The 17,129-nt window shown below is 41.0% G+C and overlaps 1 protein-coding gene across 10 annotated transcripts in view; it reads left to right on the top strand.

The window, feature by feature from the left end:
• The window catches only part of TIAM1 (TIAM Rac1 associated GEF 1), a 395,420-nt gene that overhangs the window by 343,009 nt on the left and 35,282 nt on the right, over window positions 1-17,129 (top strand). For 9 of the 10 annotated variants that reach the window (XM_057696187.1, XM_057696186.1, XM_057696184.1 and 6 more), the window contains one exon: window positions 9,756-9,859. In XM_057696187.1, the coding sequence (XP_057552170.1) occupies window positions 9,756-9,859 (104 nt within the window). Of the gene's footprint in view, window positions 1-9,755; window positions 9,860-9,898; window positions 14,003-17,129 lie in introns of those variants that run through there. The other variant, XM_057696191.1, reaches the window with a different exon arrangement.

Raw genomic sequence — 17,129 nt, 5'->3', positions numbered from 1 at the left:
ACAGCCAATAAAATAAATAAATAAATTAATTAATTAATTAATTAAAAAAAGAGAGAAGCCACCGCAATGAGAAGCCCATGCACCACAACGAAGAATAGCCCCCACTTGCCACAACTAGGGAAAGCCTGTGCGTAGCAACAAAGACTCAACACAGCCACATAAATAAATGAATGAATGAATAAAGGAAGGAAGGAAGGAAGAAAATAAAGAAAAGGAAAGAAAATAGAACTTTAAAAAGAAAAAAGAAAACCAAAGCCCCCAATTTTATGCAAGTTATAAGAATCATAACTCAAGGGGCATCCATGGTGTCTTTCAAGGCTTCAAAACATCTGTTCGTCTCTCTCACTTTAAGTTCTGTCTTTAAGGCTCGCGTTCATTTGACTTCTGTTGTGGAGACAGCTTGGCTTTATCTTCCCTGAAATTCACTTGAGTTGGGGCAAAGCAGGTGCCCTTGGTTATCTCGGTAAATAGTTTACAGTATTCACAGTGAAAGCCAGTGAACTGAAGTTGCTTCTAATTTGAAAAACGGTCATTCCAGAAGTTGAGCTGGGAGGGCTAAGTGGCTGTGGCTAGCACTGGCCCCCACCTGTTCAAGATAACTAGGGCCAGCCTTGTGTTTGAAACGTCAGCCCCCTTGATCTTCCTTGAGCACATCTGTCTGATGCTGAGTGGAAGATTGCAATCTGTACTGAGCACAGATAGCCCTCCTGCAGGAAGTAGATTAAGCAGCCTTTGCTGTATCAGGAAAGGCTTCTGTGACAGCCAGGAGAGTCAAGGCAGCTTGGTCAGAGCAAGGAGTCCTTAAGCACTCAACAGCCTTTGATTTGCCCGGTGGGGCAGGCTTCCCTGCAGTGCTGATGAAACGCAGGGTTCTATTTCAGGCTCATGTTCTAAGCAGATTGTTTGGAACTCCATTCTGCAAACAGAAGACACCCAGACAGCAGGGAGGGGCAGCAAAGAAACAGGAACTGCACAGATTTATCTTCCTACAGACAGATAGGGGCCCATTCTCCAGATTCGCTGGAGTCTCACTGATACCAGCAGCACATGGCCTGCTCCTTGTTTGTGGATAAAATTTGAGCCATGTTGTGCGTTTTGTAAATCATGTGTCATGTTGGTTGTCCCACAGCACGTGGCCTGCTTCCCTGGGCTCTGCTGGGGAAGCCCCAACGCCTAGTCCTGATTTCCGGCTGGTTTTGATTAATGACACCGATCAAGTCCTGTGTGGGGGGAAAAAATGTTGTTTCGGAGATTAAGAGCCTCCATTTGTATAATTGTAAAGAACAGTAGTGGATTATACATTATTTGACTTTCTCAACAAGCTGATAGGATCAAGAAGGTCTATATCCACAGTTTTTAATGAATTAAAAATTTTTTTCCTGTAGAGAAACAGACACTGGGGTTTTGTGAAATTCGGTTGGAAAGAAGTCATTGTTTGTCCCCCAAGTTAAAATTGTAGTGTTTTTCCTTTTTTTTTCCCCAGAGTGTATTTAGCTCTCCCCAGTTTTTTTCCTTTATCATTGTTTTGTTTTTGCGTTTTAGCTTGGGGGAGGGGAGTTTATGCTGATCTTATACATTATGAGTTTTCCTATGGAATTCTTATATGACAGTAAAATGACTGAAAAGCAAAATAAAATCATAGCCTAATGATTGGATTCCGCCTAAATGTCTTTATTGGTCGTGTCTAACCCTTTCTTGCTCCCTTCCCCTCAGTCGTTTCTTTCACTCAGAAGTTTAAACTCAGGTGTTAATAAGGACCTTTAAAAAATAATCAATTAATAATCAGTTCCTCTTTGGATATGTTTGGAGAATCTGCTAGTTTAACAAACATTGTTAATATATCTCATAAGCAAAGTTTTTTTTTCCTTCCTCCATTAAATTGAAGTCCCTAATGGGCTTGAATGGAGCCTGAATGAATGCATCTCATCCAAGTAAATCAAAGATAAATCAAAACGTAAGCTTACAGGGCTTCCCTGGTGGCGCCGTGGTTAAGAATCCACCTGCCAATGCAGGGGACATGGGTTCGAGTGCTGCTCTGGGAAGATTCCACATGCCACGGAGCAACTAAGCCCATGCGCCACAACTATTGAGCCTGTGCTCTAGAGCCTGTGAGCCACAACTGTTGAGCCTGTGTGCTGCAACTATTGAAGTCCACGTGCCTAGAGCCTGTGCTCCACAACAAGAGAAGCCACTACAATGAGGAGCCCACGCACCACAATGAAGATTAGCCCCCGCTTGCAGCAACTAGAGAAAGCCCGTGTGCAGCATCGAAGACCCAACACAGCCAATAAATAAATAAAATAAATAAAAATAAATTTAATAAAAAAAAAAGAATCCATCTGCCAATGCAGGGGACACGGGTTCAAGCCCTGCTCCAGGAGGATCCCACATGCCATGGAGCAACTAAGCCTGTGCACCACAAGTATTGAGCCCATGTGTCGCAACTACTGAAGCCTACACGCCTAAAGCCCGTGCTCTGCAACAAGAGAAGTCACAGCAATGAGGAGCCTGCGCACCACAACAAAGAGTAGCCCCTGCTCGCTGCAACTAGAGAAAGCCCACGTGCAGCAAGGAAGATCCAACATAGCTAATAAATAAATTAATTAGGTAATTAAAAAAAAAGTAAGGTTACATTCATGTGCTTATACTGCTCCTAACCTCATTGTTGTCCGTCCAACTAATGGCAAGTGGGATGTGCTAGCAGCAGAGGTTTCACAAAAACAGTCACATTATGATGTGAAAATAATTTTAAGCAGCAGAAAAATGATCACACCTGTTCACAGCAATGAATGTTATTTATGGTAGCTTTTGTGATAGCCTATAGGTCCAGTCCTGCTGGGCCTTAGCCCTGCCCTGTGCTTCCTCATTCTCTGAAACTGCCTGTTCATCTTCTTCTTCTTTTTTTTTTTTTAAATTGGAGTAGAATTGATGTATAACAGTATACTAGTTTCACGTGTACAACATAATGATTTGGTATCTGTATACACTGCAAAATGATCACCACAATGTCTAGTTAACATACATCACTGTACATAGTTACAATTTTTTTTTCTTATGAGAACTTTTGAGATTTCCTTTCTTAGTAACTTTCAGATATGCAATACAGTATTATTAATTATAGTCACAATGCTATACATGATATCCCCATGACTTATTTATTTTACAACTCTAAGTTTATACCTTTTGACCCCCTTCACCCATTTCACCCACCTGCCCCCCACCCCCCCACCTCTGGCAACCACCAGTCTGTTCTCTGTATCTGTGAGTTTTTGTTTTTTATATTCCACATATAAGTGAGATCATACAGTGTTTGCTTTTCTCTGTCTGACTTATTTCACTTAGCATAATGCCCTCAAGGTCCATCCATGTTGTTGCAAATAGTAGCTTTCCTTAGTTTTTATGGCTGAATAATTCTTCACTGTATACCCCAACTCATCCTTTGTCTCTTTAGTTTCGGCCCTGCTCTCTCTCTGTGCTGCCAGCTGTTACTGGCACATCCTTTATGCCAGGTGATGATGTGCTAGGTGCTGGGCAAAGAGTGGAGGTGGGACAGGCAGGTCCCTGCTCTGATTACTTCCTGAGCCTGCTCTCAGCCTTGTCTTCAGCTTTCTGGAGCTGTCTGCACGTGTACTGGTAATTAAATGAGGACAGCTACCTCTATAATAAAGAAGATAATTCCTTCAGTGTCTGTTGTTAGAGGAAAGTCTCTTGTGGTGAAGGAAGCTAGAGTAGGAAGTTGCAAAATTGTGTTTGTATGGGGTTGCATAGAAACTCAACAGTGGTGCTATATAAGCCTCTTCAGCTGGGAGGTGTTCAGAGAAGGCCCTGAAGCGTGGGAGCAAGAACATGGCTTCTTCTGGTTTGGATTCCCTGTTCCTGCCATGCTGGTGTCTCTCTTCAGTTCTCTTGAAGGGGCCACCGTCAATTCCTTCCTCTCTGACTTTCTTTGATGACTAAGCTCCCCATAACCGTGTATTGGTTATCTACTGCTGCGTAACAAACCACCCAAAACAACCATTTAATGTGCTCACCGTCTGTGCTCAGCAGTTTGGGCCAGGCTCAGCTGGACGGTTGTTCTTCTGTCCTTGCCTCAGTCACTCTTGTGGCTGTGTCATCTGGGCTTGACTGGGGCTGGTTTAAGATGGCCTTACTCACATATTTGGTGATTGGTTGGCTGAATCCCTCTTTCCTTGAGGTCTCTCATCCTCAAGAAGCTAGCTTGGGGGTTTCATTGTATGGTGGGTCCAGGGTTCCTGGGGGACCAGACCAGAACCTGCAAAGCCACTTGAAGCCTAGCTCAGAATTCACATGTCACCACTATGCCATGTTCTGTTGGCCTAAGCAAGTCATAAGGCCAGCCCAAATTCATGGGCTGGGGAAACAGATACAGAGATCTGTGCTAAAGGGGATGGGAAGAATCATCACTGTCATCTTTGCCAACTGTCTACCACAACTGCATTGGCTTCTCTCCTTCTCTCCTATTTTATTAATTTTTATCTTCAGTTAAGGGCAGAAGAATAGCTATCAGGGTGAAAAAAGAATAAATATTTTAGAATCAGATAGACATTCAGTTATTGATTCATAGGCCTTCTTTTATATTCTAGATATGAATATTTTTTTGCCAGTTCAGTGTGTTGAAGATAACTTTTCTCAGTCTATAATATATCCTGTTGCCTTCATGGTGCCTTTTGACAAAGAAAAGTTTTTAATTTTAGTAAAATCTGATTTTCTTTTCATATGATTTGTGCTTTTTATATCTTGTTTAAGAAATCCTCTCTCCCCTGGGCAACAAACATTTTCTTCTTTATTTCCTTCTGAAAGATTTATAGTTTGGACTATTCAGTTTCTGGTTTATACTTCCTGGTACTGATTCTTGTGAATGATGTGAGTTAGGGTCCAGTTTTTTATTTTCCCATGTGGGTAATCTGCTGTCCTAGCTACATTATCAAATGTTCCATTCTTTTCCGCCAGACCTGCAGTGACACAGCTGCTGTTCATCACACTTCCGTACATAGGTGGGGCTGTTTCTGGGACTCTCTGTTCTGTTAGCCTGTCTGCTTGCTAATTCTGCACTGCTTTATATTACTGTAACTTTAAATACATTTTGGTATCTGGTAGGGAAAGTATCCCAGTCTTGTTTTTCTTCTCCAAAATTGTCTTTGGTATTACTGGCCTTTTGCTCTTTCATAACAAATTTAATACCAAAAACAATGCTGCCAGTGTGGTCAGTCTGAATTCAGATTCTTTGGTATTTGTTGTGATTTATATTATGGTCTCATACATGGCCTGTGTGCATAAATTGCTAATCCTTGGGGAAAACATACACCCACAAATTCTTGTGAATAGGGTTTAAAATACATTCATGGATCAAGCTTAATAATTCTTGATGTTTACATCTTCTGTAGTCTGACTAAATCTATTTTGTCTGACATTTGGAGAGTGTTCTTTACATTTGCCTAATATATTTTCCATCCCTGTGTCTTTTTGTCTAGATCTATTTCTTGCATATAGCATGTAGGTGGGGCTTTGTGTGACAGTATTTTGGTTTTTATCTAAATATGAAATTTAAATATTGAGTTTAGTCTACATCACATTTATTTAGAAGATCCATGTCTTTTGTCTCGTTTCTATCATCGTCTTTTGCTGTTTTGATCTTGTTTGTTCTTCCTGCCCCTTCCTGCCCTCTTTCAGGTTGAATTTCTAAATTCCACTTTCCTCTGTCAACTTATACAATCTAATTCTGTTCTTTCAGTGGGTGCCCTTGAAATTTTAAGGTGGTTTCTAACAAAATGAAGACCAAATTCTGTTTTACTTCCATCTTGAAGCATAAAAGGACCATGATTTAAATACAATCACCCACTGTTGCTTTAGTTTCCTCTTATATTTTTGGAACCTCCAAATGCCTTTTTTGGATGTGTGTGGAGTGTTGTTTTATACACTATGACTTGCCCGTGTATATATCAGATCTTTATTTATCATTTCACCTTGTATACCAGATTATACGTGTGTGTGTGTGTGTGTGTGTGTGTATAGTTTCCCACCCAAAGTACATCCTTTAGAGAATTTTTTTTTTTTAGTGAGGTTCTGTATTAGTAAACGTTCTCACTCTTTGTCACATTTACTACTTTTTACCTGGTCTTTTTTGAAAGTCTCTCTTTTTTTGTTCCTTTTTTTTTTTTTTTTTTAAAGCATGCTCTTTGGACAATCTCTATCTGATAATTGAGTTATTAATTCCTTGGGAAGCTGATTCTGCTGCTTGTGTGGCTGCTGCTTCTCCCTCATGGTGACTTGGTTCTCCTTGTGTTTCATAATCATGAATTATAGGTTCTTGTTTGACCAAGCTTGTGTCTGACCATTAGTATGATACCACCATTAAGGATGAGTCCCTCCAGAGCAGACTTGTTTTGGCTTCTGCCAGATGCCCTTAGAATACAAATTTAGAACAACTTTAAGGCAATTTTTCAGCTTGAGTATGACCGACTGAATGTTTGTGTTCTGCTAAAATTCCTATATTGAAGTCCTAACCCACGATGTGAGGGTTATTAAGAGTTGGCGGCCGTTGGGAGGTAATAAGGTTTAGATGAAGTTACGAGCTGGATTAGTATCCTTGTAAGAAGAAGAAGAGAGACCAGGGTTCACCCCCTCTCTCCTTGCACACACGCAGAGAGATCACGTGGGTACCCAATGATATGGCAGCCGTCTGCAAACCAGGGAAAGGGCCTCACCAAGGAAGGAATCTGCCTGCACCTTGATCTTTAACTTCCAGCCTCCAGAACTGAGCGAAATAAATGTCTATTGTCTAAGCGACCCAGTCTGCAGTCTTAGTTACAGCAGCCTGAGCAGACTAAGACATTGGAGTCTCCCGGATGTGTATGTAAATTTGAATCTCAAACACCCATGTGGCCAGCAGGTGGTTCTCATCTTCAAGAAGAAACCCTTCTTGCTCCCTCCTCACTCCTATCCCAGAATATAGGCAGAATTAAATCAGCTTCCTTTTCCTTCTTTTTTTTTCTTTTCTTTCTCTTTTGCCAGGGAGTACTTTTGAAAAAAAAAATCTTTTTTAGTCTTTTTGGGGTCAAAGTGTAGCCCTTCAGAAGAACCACATGAATGTGGGAGATTTGATTCTAACTCTCCAACTTGTACCAGCCTAACACTTGTTTTCTGTCTCATGGCTTCACAGTTAAAACCAAAGGTTCTAGGGCTGTGGTTCCCAAGCGGGGCTGGTTCTGCTCTTGGGCTCTGTGTGGGTGTCTTTTTGATTGTCACCGTGGCTGGGGGAGTGCTCAAGGTACTCAGTGCCCAGGAGCCCAGGGAGGCTAGCACCCTGTGTGCCTGCCATGTGTACAGTTTTCTTCCTAAACATTGTCCCCTCCTGACACCAGCAGGCTCCCGCTCCCTTTGGGAAACACTGCCCTAAGGTTTGGAGTTTGGAGACAGATGGATGACTCAGCACTGCCATGGCACGGGGACTGGCCTACCCCTCCTCCTTCCTTTTGTCTTCTTCATTTTGGGCTCTAGGGATTTCTTGGAGCTCAGCTTTATGGTTAAAAAGGATCTGGGGGGACTTCCCTGGAGGTTCAGTGGTTCAGACGCCACACTTCCACTGCAGGGGGTGCGGGTTCGATCCCTGGTCAGGGAACTACCCATGTGCCATGCAGAGCAGCCAAAAAAATAATAATAATTAAAATAAATAAAATGGATTTTGTTCTGTTTACTTAGCATTTCAAAGTGTTTTGTAGAATTAGGGTTTTTGTGCTTCCTTTTCAGGATACCTGGCCCATGGTATTGTTAACAATGAAAATCCTTTCATTCATTTTTCCACTATTTTGTTTGCATCCTCTAGACCCCAGGCATGATGATATGCAGTGGAGATATGCCAGGTCACAGCATTTGGCTGTATAGTTGCGGGGGGGGGGGGGGTCACCATTTTTGCAGACTACAGCATGAAGGTGACCTTGTGTGTCGTACAGCCTGGCTGCTCTGCTTAGTGCTGAGGGAGCGTGGTTCCTGCCATCTCAGAGCTTAATGCTGTTCAAATCTTGCCCTTCTTTCTAGCCTCAGCATCTAGGTCATTGCCCCCATTTAAAGTATTCAGTCACTTTTTTCCCCCTCTGGAGGTGATGGAGTGATATTGTTGATGACATAGCTGAGCTTCTTTCTTTGACAACTTCCACGGTATCAATGAGTGAGCAAGTAATTGAAAGAAGTGCAAGAAAATTGTAGAGTCAGAGTGAGTGGGGTGGGGGCAGATGGAAACTTACAAACCATACAAGGTAGGCATTTGCTTCATTGTTGCTTCATTCCAGAAGACCGGAAGGGGACCACAGGACACAACCCTGGAGCAAGGTTTGCTCAGGGATTGGCTTCTTCCCTTAGTTTCTCAGCCAACCTAGAATTTGATTAGAAAGTAATGCTAAACAACTTGTGACTGTAACGGTGTCATTGGAGTAAGGCAGCCTCTTTGCAGACTGATGCTTTCATCCAAGGAGTCAGAAAGTCGCTCCTTCTACTCCTGTTTCTTCTCTTTCTTCCCTTCTCTCTCATCTGGTTACAGTGATGGTGCTATAGTCCCTGACCTAGTGCCTGTCATGTTCTAAGATAATGGTCAGCAAATCACTGTCTTATCAGACTAGCTAGAGGTTTGCAAACATCATAGAGACTTGTTACTCTAAATGTGGTCCATGGACCTGCAGTGTTGATGCGTACCATCTTGGAGCTTGAAGGAAATGAAGACTCATAGGTCCAACCCCATACCTATTGAATCTGAATCTGCATAACATGAACCCCCAGGCAGTTCAGATGCTCTTTAAATTTGAGAAGCCCCAGCAGAGGAAAGTGATCTTGATGTTCCTTTCCCCAGTGTAGGAGGCCACTGTAGCCAACCACTGTAGTAGGGACTTGGTAATAAAATAAGAAAGAAAGTTGCCTGCACTTTTACATAGAGTATGGTGGGAAGAGTGGATATTATAAGATGTTTGAAGCTTGCCAGGTAATCTATATGAATTTAATGTTCTTCTTGGAATGGTTTATTCAGTTATTTTAGCAATGCTGTAATTGAGCTAGCAGGTAATTTGGTGATTATAACTCAATCAAATCAACTAATTTTATTTAAATTTTATTTTCTATACTATAAATTATTGTCTTATTCAGCTGAGGCTGCTGTGACAGAATACCAGTGACTGAGTGGCTTAAACAGCAGATATTTATTTCTCACAGTTTTGGAGGCTGGGAAGTTCAAGATCAGGGTTCCTGCTGAGGGTTCTCTTCGTGGCTTGCAGACAGCTGCATTTTCTGTGTCCTTACATGGCGGGGAGGGGAGCTCTGGTTTCTCTTCCTCCTCTTATAACATGACACTAATTCCATCGTGAAAGCCCACCCTCAAGACCTCATCTAAACCTCCTTATCTCCCAAAGGCCTCATCTCCAAATGCAGTCCCATTAGGGATTAGAGCTTCAACTTCTGAATTTGGCAGGTGGAGAGGGATCTAAACATTCAGTCCATAGCGATTATCATGTTATAAAATATATGTTATAAATGATAAAGATATACTATATTATAAAGTAATAATAATAGCGGTAACAATAAAAACACCAAAACTAACATTTATTGAACCAAGATCATGGAGCAAAATACTTGGAGGGTCTAACAGTGTATGTGCGTGTCATGAGCTTGACCCCATATTCCCTTGCCCTGGCATGGTTTATAGCAATGACTATATGTGCTGACCCATGTGTTCTTCTGACTTCATCTTGCAGGGCACAGCCTCTGCAGTGAGCAGGGCAGTAGCGCTGAGACTGCTCCGGAGGAGACCGAAGGGCCAGACTTGGAATCCTCAGATGAGACTGACCACAGCAGCAAGGTGAGAGATTTCCATTTTCACATCCCATGTTGAACCACCAAAGAATCACAGCTGACACGTCACCTCTGCAGCTGTATGTGGTTAGAAGGCCTCTCCATGGGACCAAAGTGTTATTACTTCTGAGCTGTCACTAAATAGGATATGAAATCCAAATTAGAGCTTTGAGAACAAACCCATATGTGAGAATATAGGGCAGAGTTCACGCTTAATGAATTCATGTCTAATACCATCCCGTTTCCTTCTTATGCCTCCATTTGTGTATGATGAAACAGCATCCAAAATGTGTACAATTGTGTCATTTATACTTTTTCGCTACTCGTGGTTTCTGTAAAGAATTCCTTTTGCATTATCTCTGTTTAGCTCTTGTGAAAGGTGAGCATCTTTTACATTTAAGGGAAAGAAGCAATCTTTTTGTTAATCCAAATGCAGTGTTCCTCAGCTGGTTGAACACTGTGACAAAGTTCTTATCCTGACTCTTTGGTGCAACTGAATTTGTTTTCCATAATTCATCATGCTTTTATTACACTTCCTAAAGAGTTCCATGTGTCAATAACCTCTTCTCATCATAGTCTCCAAAATATAACAATTTAAAAAGTTTGTTACCTATATCTGAAAGACCGCATCTCCAATGGTATGTGATTATGTCTGTATTTATTCATCTTTTTTTTTTTTTTTTTTTTCAGAATGTTGTCTACATCTTTATGTTGGTCCCTCTGCCTATCTCCTATTCTTTTTGGTTGACATTTACCAGTCACTTAACCTGAGCAAATCATATAACTTTAAATTATACCTTTGTTTTCTCATCTACAGTATCAGGGTGATTCTTGCCTTTGTCCAGTGATTGGATGCTTGGATGGGTCAGAACATATAAGTGATATTGATAATGGAAAGATACTTTTCAAATGTGAATGATTTATTTCAGAAACCTGCATTTCTTTGTATATACTTTCCTGTCTCTTTTTGTGTCTGTCTGTCTGTCTGTCTGTCTGTCTATCTTTGTAGGGCTTTCTTGAGTGCGCGTGTTTCACTGTATTCAGCATCTCTTCTTGCCATATGTTTCTCTTTTGTCATCACAGGATCACCATTCTGTGTCTTGTTGAGCACAGTATAAAATTTATTATTTAAAAGTAATTTGAATGCTTATAAATTTAATATTTATAGGCTGGAAGTCTTTACATTGTTGGTTATTAATTAAAAAGGCGGTGAATGAAAAAATGTTTCATTTAAAGCCAAAAAAACAAATAAAAGCTTGTTTAAAGTTACTTTTTATTTTTGTGACCTTTTACCTACTTTTTCGGGGAGGTGTGGGGGAGGGTGAGTAGCCCACAAAAGAAACAGATATTTCCATGTGAGGTAAGATATTTTGAAGGCTATTTATTAAATTGTTCTGTTTATTAAACTAAAGATGTTAATTCCCAGTTTCTAATTTGATTTGGGAATAGTTATTTTTCTTGTATCTAAGACATTTATTTCTGAATACTTCATAACTTGGATCATTTTTACCTCACTATAATAGCCCAGAGTTCCCCTCCCTTTGTGGATTTTGAGACATTGTTTCCATTTTAAATATAGTGAGTCATGAAGTCCCAAACAGGGTCCTCTGTAATACTAGGTTCTGACAACAGAGAGGAAGGAAGAGGCCCCAAGTGTTTTGTGGACTGATCCCAGGTGCCTCTCTGATTTCATGACTCTTTCTCCTGAGAACAAGACCCTGAAACGTGCCTGGAACAGCCAAGGTCAAATAGAGGAGCCAGCAATGCCACACCTGGATTTCACTGTAGAAATGCACGGTGGGCTCTCATAAAAGAGAATTCAAAATTGTTGACAGGAAGTTTGGGTGATGATCTGAGTATTTTTGGAGATCATACAGTAGACTCATTGACACCGTAGGTTCACAGTCCTTTTTTTCTAGGTTGGTTGTAAGGAGCACTGTGTGAGTCTGTACCTGAAAATATTCTTGGTGTTGGTTTGATTGAGATTTTATCTTCTTTATTTTGTTATTAGTAATGAATGAGAGCTAATACTTGGGTAGTGTCTTGTATACATTGGGTGCTGTTCATTATTAACCCATCTTATTCTCACAGTACCCCTGAGAGATAGATACTGTTATTCCTCCTATTTCATAGATGACGATACTGGAACAGAGAGGTTAGGCAACTTGCTGAAGGTCACCCATCACTTTGATGGGAAAACAAGGCTCTGTGTTGTTAACTGCTTTCCTAAAATGACCTTCTAGCCAGATTGTTAAGGTCTGGTATTAAATACCAGATTTCAAAAAAGGAATGAAGTAATTAATTAGTGATGGTATAAGCCAATTTAGAGACATTGTTTCTAAATTGTTTAGATATACAGTTGAACTTTGCACAACACGGAGTTACATTGTGAGGGTCTGCCTATAGGTGGATTTTTTTTTCAGTAGTAAATAGTACACGGATCTGTGGTGGGTCGAATTTACGGATGCAGAACCGTGGATTCAGAGGAACTACGTGGATACTGAAGAACTACTACGCATATGGGGGTAGAGGGTATGTTACACGTGGATTTTTGACTGTGAGGATATTCGGCACCTCTAACCCCCAAGTTGCTCAAGAGTCAACTGTATACTCATGAGCCACTTATATATTTTTCTAATGCTTAAGTTTTGTGAGTGTCTTTTTTCATGATTAAAGTAAGAGCAAGTGTATGTCTTAAGTTTCTTGATTAAGGATAAATGTTTTTGATGCGGCTCCTGTATCAGTGTGTCATTTTTCTTGAGAATAAACCAAACATTTATATTTAAGTTGCAAACTGCCTGAAAGTGGAAAGTTGATTTAGCTTTAAATTGAATGCACCAGGCTGGGTGAAGAATGTAAAAATAAATAAATAAACAAATGAATAAATGAAATGAAACAATCATTTTTTTTATTCTGGCTGAATACATGAGAGCTATTGACCTTGTTTGTTTAATATTTTTGCTGCTCTTCCTAAATGAACTGTTTTATGCAACAGTGGGCAGGATAAGGAGAATGCATGTTGGAGTTTTATGCTTTAACAGATTTTTTTAGATCGCAGTTTTTGCTACACGTGGTCTTTTGGGGTTGAGTAAGTAGACAATTGCAAGTTTTGTTGTTGAGTGGTGGTAACCGGGAAATGTCACATCCGCGGGGTAGGGGGTGGGACTTTCACACCACAGGGGCAGTCTGGCGTCCTTTCTCATTGTAAGCTACCTCCTTCCTCTTGGGACTGTGGGTGACAACCTCAAAGGACCTCCTCACCACCCCGCCCCCCACTTGTTTCCCTGCTTCTAATCAAAAACTCTTGTCTCTGGAAATGAATGCTAATTAGCTTGGGCAGTCCTTGTCATGCATTCCAGACCCCTGGCAGCTGTGATTTTGTTTTCCACTTAGCCGATATATGAGAATCATTTTCAGAGCATTTCCAATTGGAAAGCTTCTTTTGTCTTTTTAATCCAAATTGTTATTGTCTTGCAAATGTTTGCTTTTGTAACAAAGCATTTGGGGCTGGGGGGCGAGGGGGGAATGTGAAAATATAAACTGTTAAAAAGATCTGTTTTTTAGTGCCTGGTCCCGACTCTGTGAGGGGTGTCTGTCTTCAAAGTTGTTTGAGCCAGGCAGGTTTAATATTCCTGTGCAGTGCAGGATGCTGGCCAATCAGCTGATCTCAGTCCGCAGAGTAGAGACGCTCACATCCCGCGGAGGCTTTTTTTTTTTTTTTGCATTGTTTTCTTGCCTCTTGGCTCTCCCTTTCTGGAACTTCTGCTGTTTAGCCAGATGAAATCAAAGCATAAATTCTTGTACACCGGTTAGCCTTTGACACCCTCCAAGAGGGCACCGGTGGGCAGTGGGAGCTGCTGTTGGGGTCGCACTGTCGCGGTCCTCTCTGTCTAGAGATGCAGCCGTAGTTCTTCATGGCAGAGCTGGCATGGGCTGTCTAAATGGGAGGATGCTCTCTCAGGAGCCAGAAGGCATTCGGTGCTCTCCGAGTATTTTAAGAAACTTCTGTTTCTGTGTGGAACGTGTCAGAAGGTAGAATTATCATGAGAATACATTCCTGATGATGTCTGCATTGTGGAAAATAAAGCGCAAGCCCAGGATTGAAAACAATGGCAAGTCTGGTGATTCTGTGTATCGGACGCTTCATCTGGTGAGCCTTTGTTTTTGTTACGACTTTCTAGCTGATTTGTTTCTCCTTTCAGATGATGGCGATATGCTTGTCCCATGTCCCCATATTGCATCCCTCTGCCCTTTAGATCCCCTTGTTGATAAGAGACTATATTTTTTAGCATGGGGGTGGGGCATCAGTAGTTGGTGTGAAGTCGAGTTTGCCAAGAATCTTTACATGTATCTGGTTTTTCATTTCTAAATGACAGAAAGGTGGATTGTTATTGTTATTTTCAAAATTAAGTGTCATTTGAATTTTTCCCTCTTTCTTTTGGGTGTTGAGATTTTGAACATTTGCGTTCTATGTGTGGTAAGTCTCCTCCTCCGCCCTCCCATCAGGTAACCTAAGTGTTCAGGCACTTCTGGAAGAAGGATGTTCAACTTGCCTCTAAAGTTCTAAGTGCTTTTGACTTTATTTCTGCATACTTGAGAAGGAGATGGATTTCCAAGTGTTGGCTCAGGGGATGTGTTCACGATTTAATGTCAACTGACCTATATTATATATGCCAGTTCCTATGGTAATTGTTGCCTCTTTAATAAGAAAAAAATTTTAGTGGGTTAATGGGGAGGAATAACTTAAAAGCAAATTAAGCCTTTTAATAGTTTAACATTAATATCAGAGTCTGTGGACTATTAGATTGTGTGTCTTTTAATGAAATTGAACTTGAACAGTGAGTACACCGATTTACTCAAATAAGCCTTTATCCTTCTTGAATGTTTCTTCTTCAGTGTTTGTTCAAAAGAAGATGGAAAACATGACAGAGAACTATAGGGATTATCATTGTATATGATGATCTCTGAAATTACAGGATATATTACTTTGGTGTTTGTTTCCCAAAAAAGCTTAAATAAAGGCTATAAGATTTTAGGCCACTCTGGCCCCTTTTAAATCTGTGGGAAGTGTTAAATCGGTCAGATTCAAAGGACAGTTTTAGAACTCTGAACTCATCCAGAGCTAGAAATTGCCTTTCGAGGTTGCATAACAGGAAGAGCTTTAACAGCTGGGTAGCTTGAGTTGATAGTGTGTACTTAAAAGCCTACCCCCCTCTTTTTGTACTTTCTTTTCATCTTCCACAGGAAGAAAGCGGTATTATAAACACTGCACTTCATGCAGACCTCAGTAAAGTAGCCCATTTCCTCCTGCAATTGTCCCGTTCATCTCTGTACGTTGGGTGGGTAATTCTTCATCCTGACAGTGGAACAGCTCTGCCACCCTTTAACAGTTTTAAACTGGCAGCTCTGAAAGGCCCAGAAGTTCTTTTCGTTTCCAGGGTGACTGATGGCACTCCTCAAGCGGGGAGAGGTTTGGACTCAGAGACACTGTGTCTGTCTTCGCCTTTCCAGCAATCCTTCGCTACTTGTACCAATTCCAAGAAACGTGGCTTTTAGGAGTATGTTGAGGACCTCTTATGGCAGCTCTATTTCTGGGCTATAGTGCTTGATGTGTAAATGACCAGGATGCACATATCACTGAGTGATGGAGCGGGAAAAGCACTGCAGTCAACTCCTTCTACATCCTGTGTCCTGGCTAAGCTACGTGGAGATGGTCCTAATAGGTTTTTTTTTAAATTAATTTTTATTGGAGCATAGTTGCTTTACAGGGTTGTGTTAGTTTCTACTGTACAGCAAAGTGAATCAGCTTTGCGTATACACATATCCCCTCTTTTTTTGGATTTCCTTCCCATTTAGGTCACCACAGAGCACTGAGTAGAGTTCCTTGAGCTATACAGTGGGTTTTCATTAGTTCAATAGTGTATATATGTCAATCCCAATCTCCCAATTCATCCCACCCCCTGGTCCAAATAGATTTTGGTGCAAAGAAGTTTGGCCACAGGATGGGGACAGGAGGACATAAAAACTGGGCTACAGCATGTAAAATCTCTAGGTTAGAGGTATTTTAAAGATGACCTCCTGTACTTCATACTTCCGCCTAAGGATTTTTGGGAGAGTAATATTTTAGTAAAACAAAATTCTCGAACTTGATGACTTTTTTGAAGTTGTTTCCAAGCAAAAATTTCATTAAGAGCCTTACAAATAACACCTCTTGACAATATATACAATATAACTTGTTATTCTGTCTTTTTATTTAAGTTTATTTTATTAAATTTATTATTTATTTGGATAACATGGAATTGACAGTAAAAAGATTATGTCCATATTGACTCAGTTCCTTGTGGTAAACCTGAGAGTTTATACCTTGAATCAGAGAACAGGGTTGCCAGTGGAGAAACTGCTTTGCCCCCTCACCAACTTTGGAGACACCTCCCTCACCCCCCCCCCCCCCATAAATCTCTCTTAGCTTAAGGAAGAATGTGTCTTATAAGGAAGGGATGCTTAAGGCTCTGAACTCTCAGAAGAGGACTCAAGGAAATTTTTAGGTATCCCCTGGGATGCTAAAGGTATTTCCTAATATAATCCAGGAGTTGGCTCAGGAGGGATGTGCCAGGGGGAAGGTGGGGAACCCAGCTGTTTGAGAAGAGGTTGGGTAGGAGATGGCTAGGTGTAGGGCACTAAAGCCCTGGCCCACATCCCACTAACCTGAGCTTTCCCCATGGGCTTGCTTAAAACTCAGAATACCAAACCTTAGAGGTGGTGGACTTGACACAGGCAAAGTTAGGAACCCTACTCCACTCTTAAAAATGGAAACTTCAGAGTATTTATGGTGAAATGGAGGAAACAAAAACCCAGAAACGCCATGTCATGCTTTTCATTGTTGGAGCCAGATATTGCTGAGAATGGCAACAGGTCAGCCTGGTGTGAATTGGGAGCACAAAGGGAAGTGTCCTGCTTTTGATATGTATCAGAGTCCCAGTGTTATGACTTGCCTTTTCTTAAAGTGTGGGACATCCTTGATATAATCTGTGAAGACATGGGATTTCACATGGCAGCTTGTCTAAATGGTAAAACTGCAGGAAGGTCTAGCATATCTCTGATGGGAACAGGTGATGGGTTTATGTCTCAAGAGTAATAGCTATGCTGTTAATTTGCATGTAATTGACAGGCAGCTGTAGCTATTGTTGGGACATTTAGAAAAGCATTGTGTAAGCAAAGGTGCCAGTTATACGTGTGTTGTGTTGGCAAGTGAGAAATCAAAGTGACAAAGAAGAGTT

This window comes from Hippopotamus amphibius, chromosome 10, assembly GCF_030028045.1.
Source record: "Hippopotamus amphibius kiboko isolate mHipAmp2 chromosome 10, mHipAmp2.hap2, whole genome shotgun sequence".
Lineage (NCBI taxonomy): Eukaryota > Metazoa > Chordata > Mammalia > Artiodactyla > Hippopotamidae > Hippopotamus > Hippopotamus amphibius.
The sequence above is the reverse complement of the archived record's forward strand: the minus strand, read 5'-3'. Positions and strand labels throughout refer to the sequence as shown.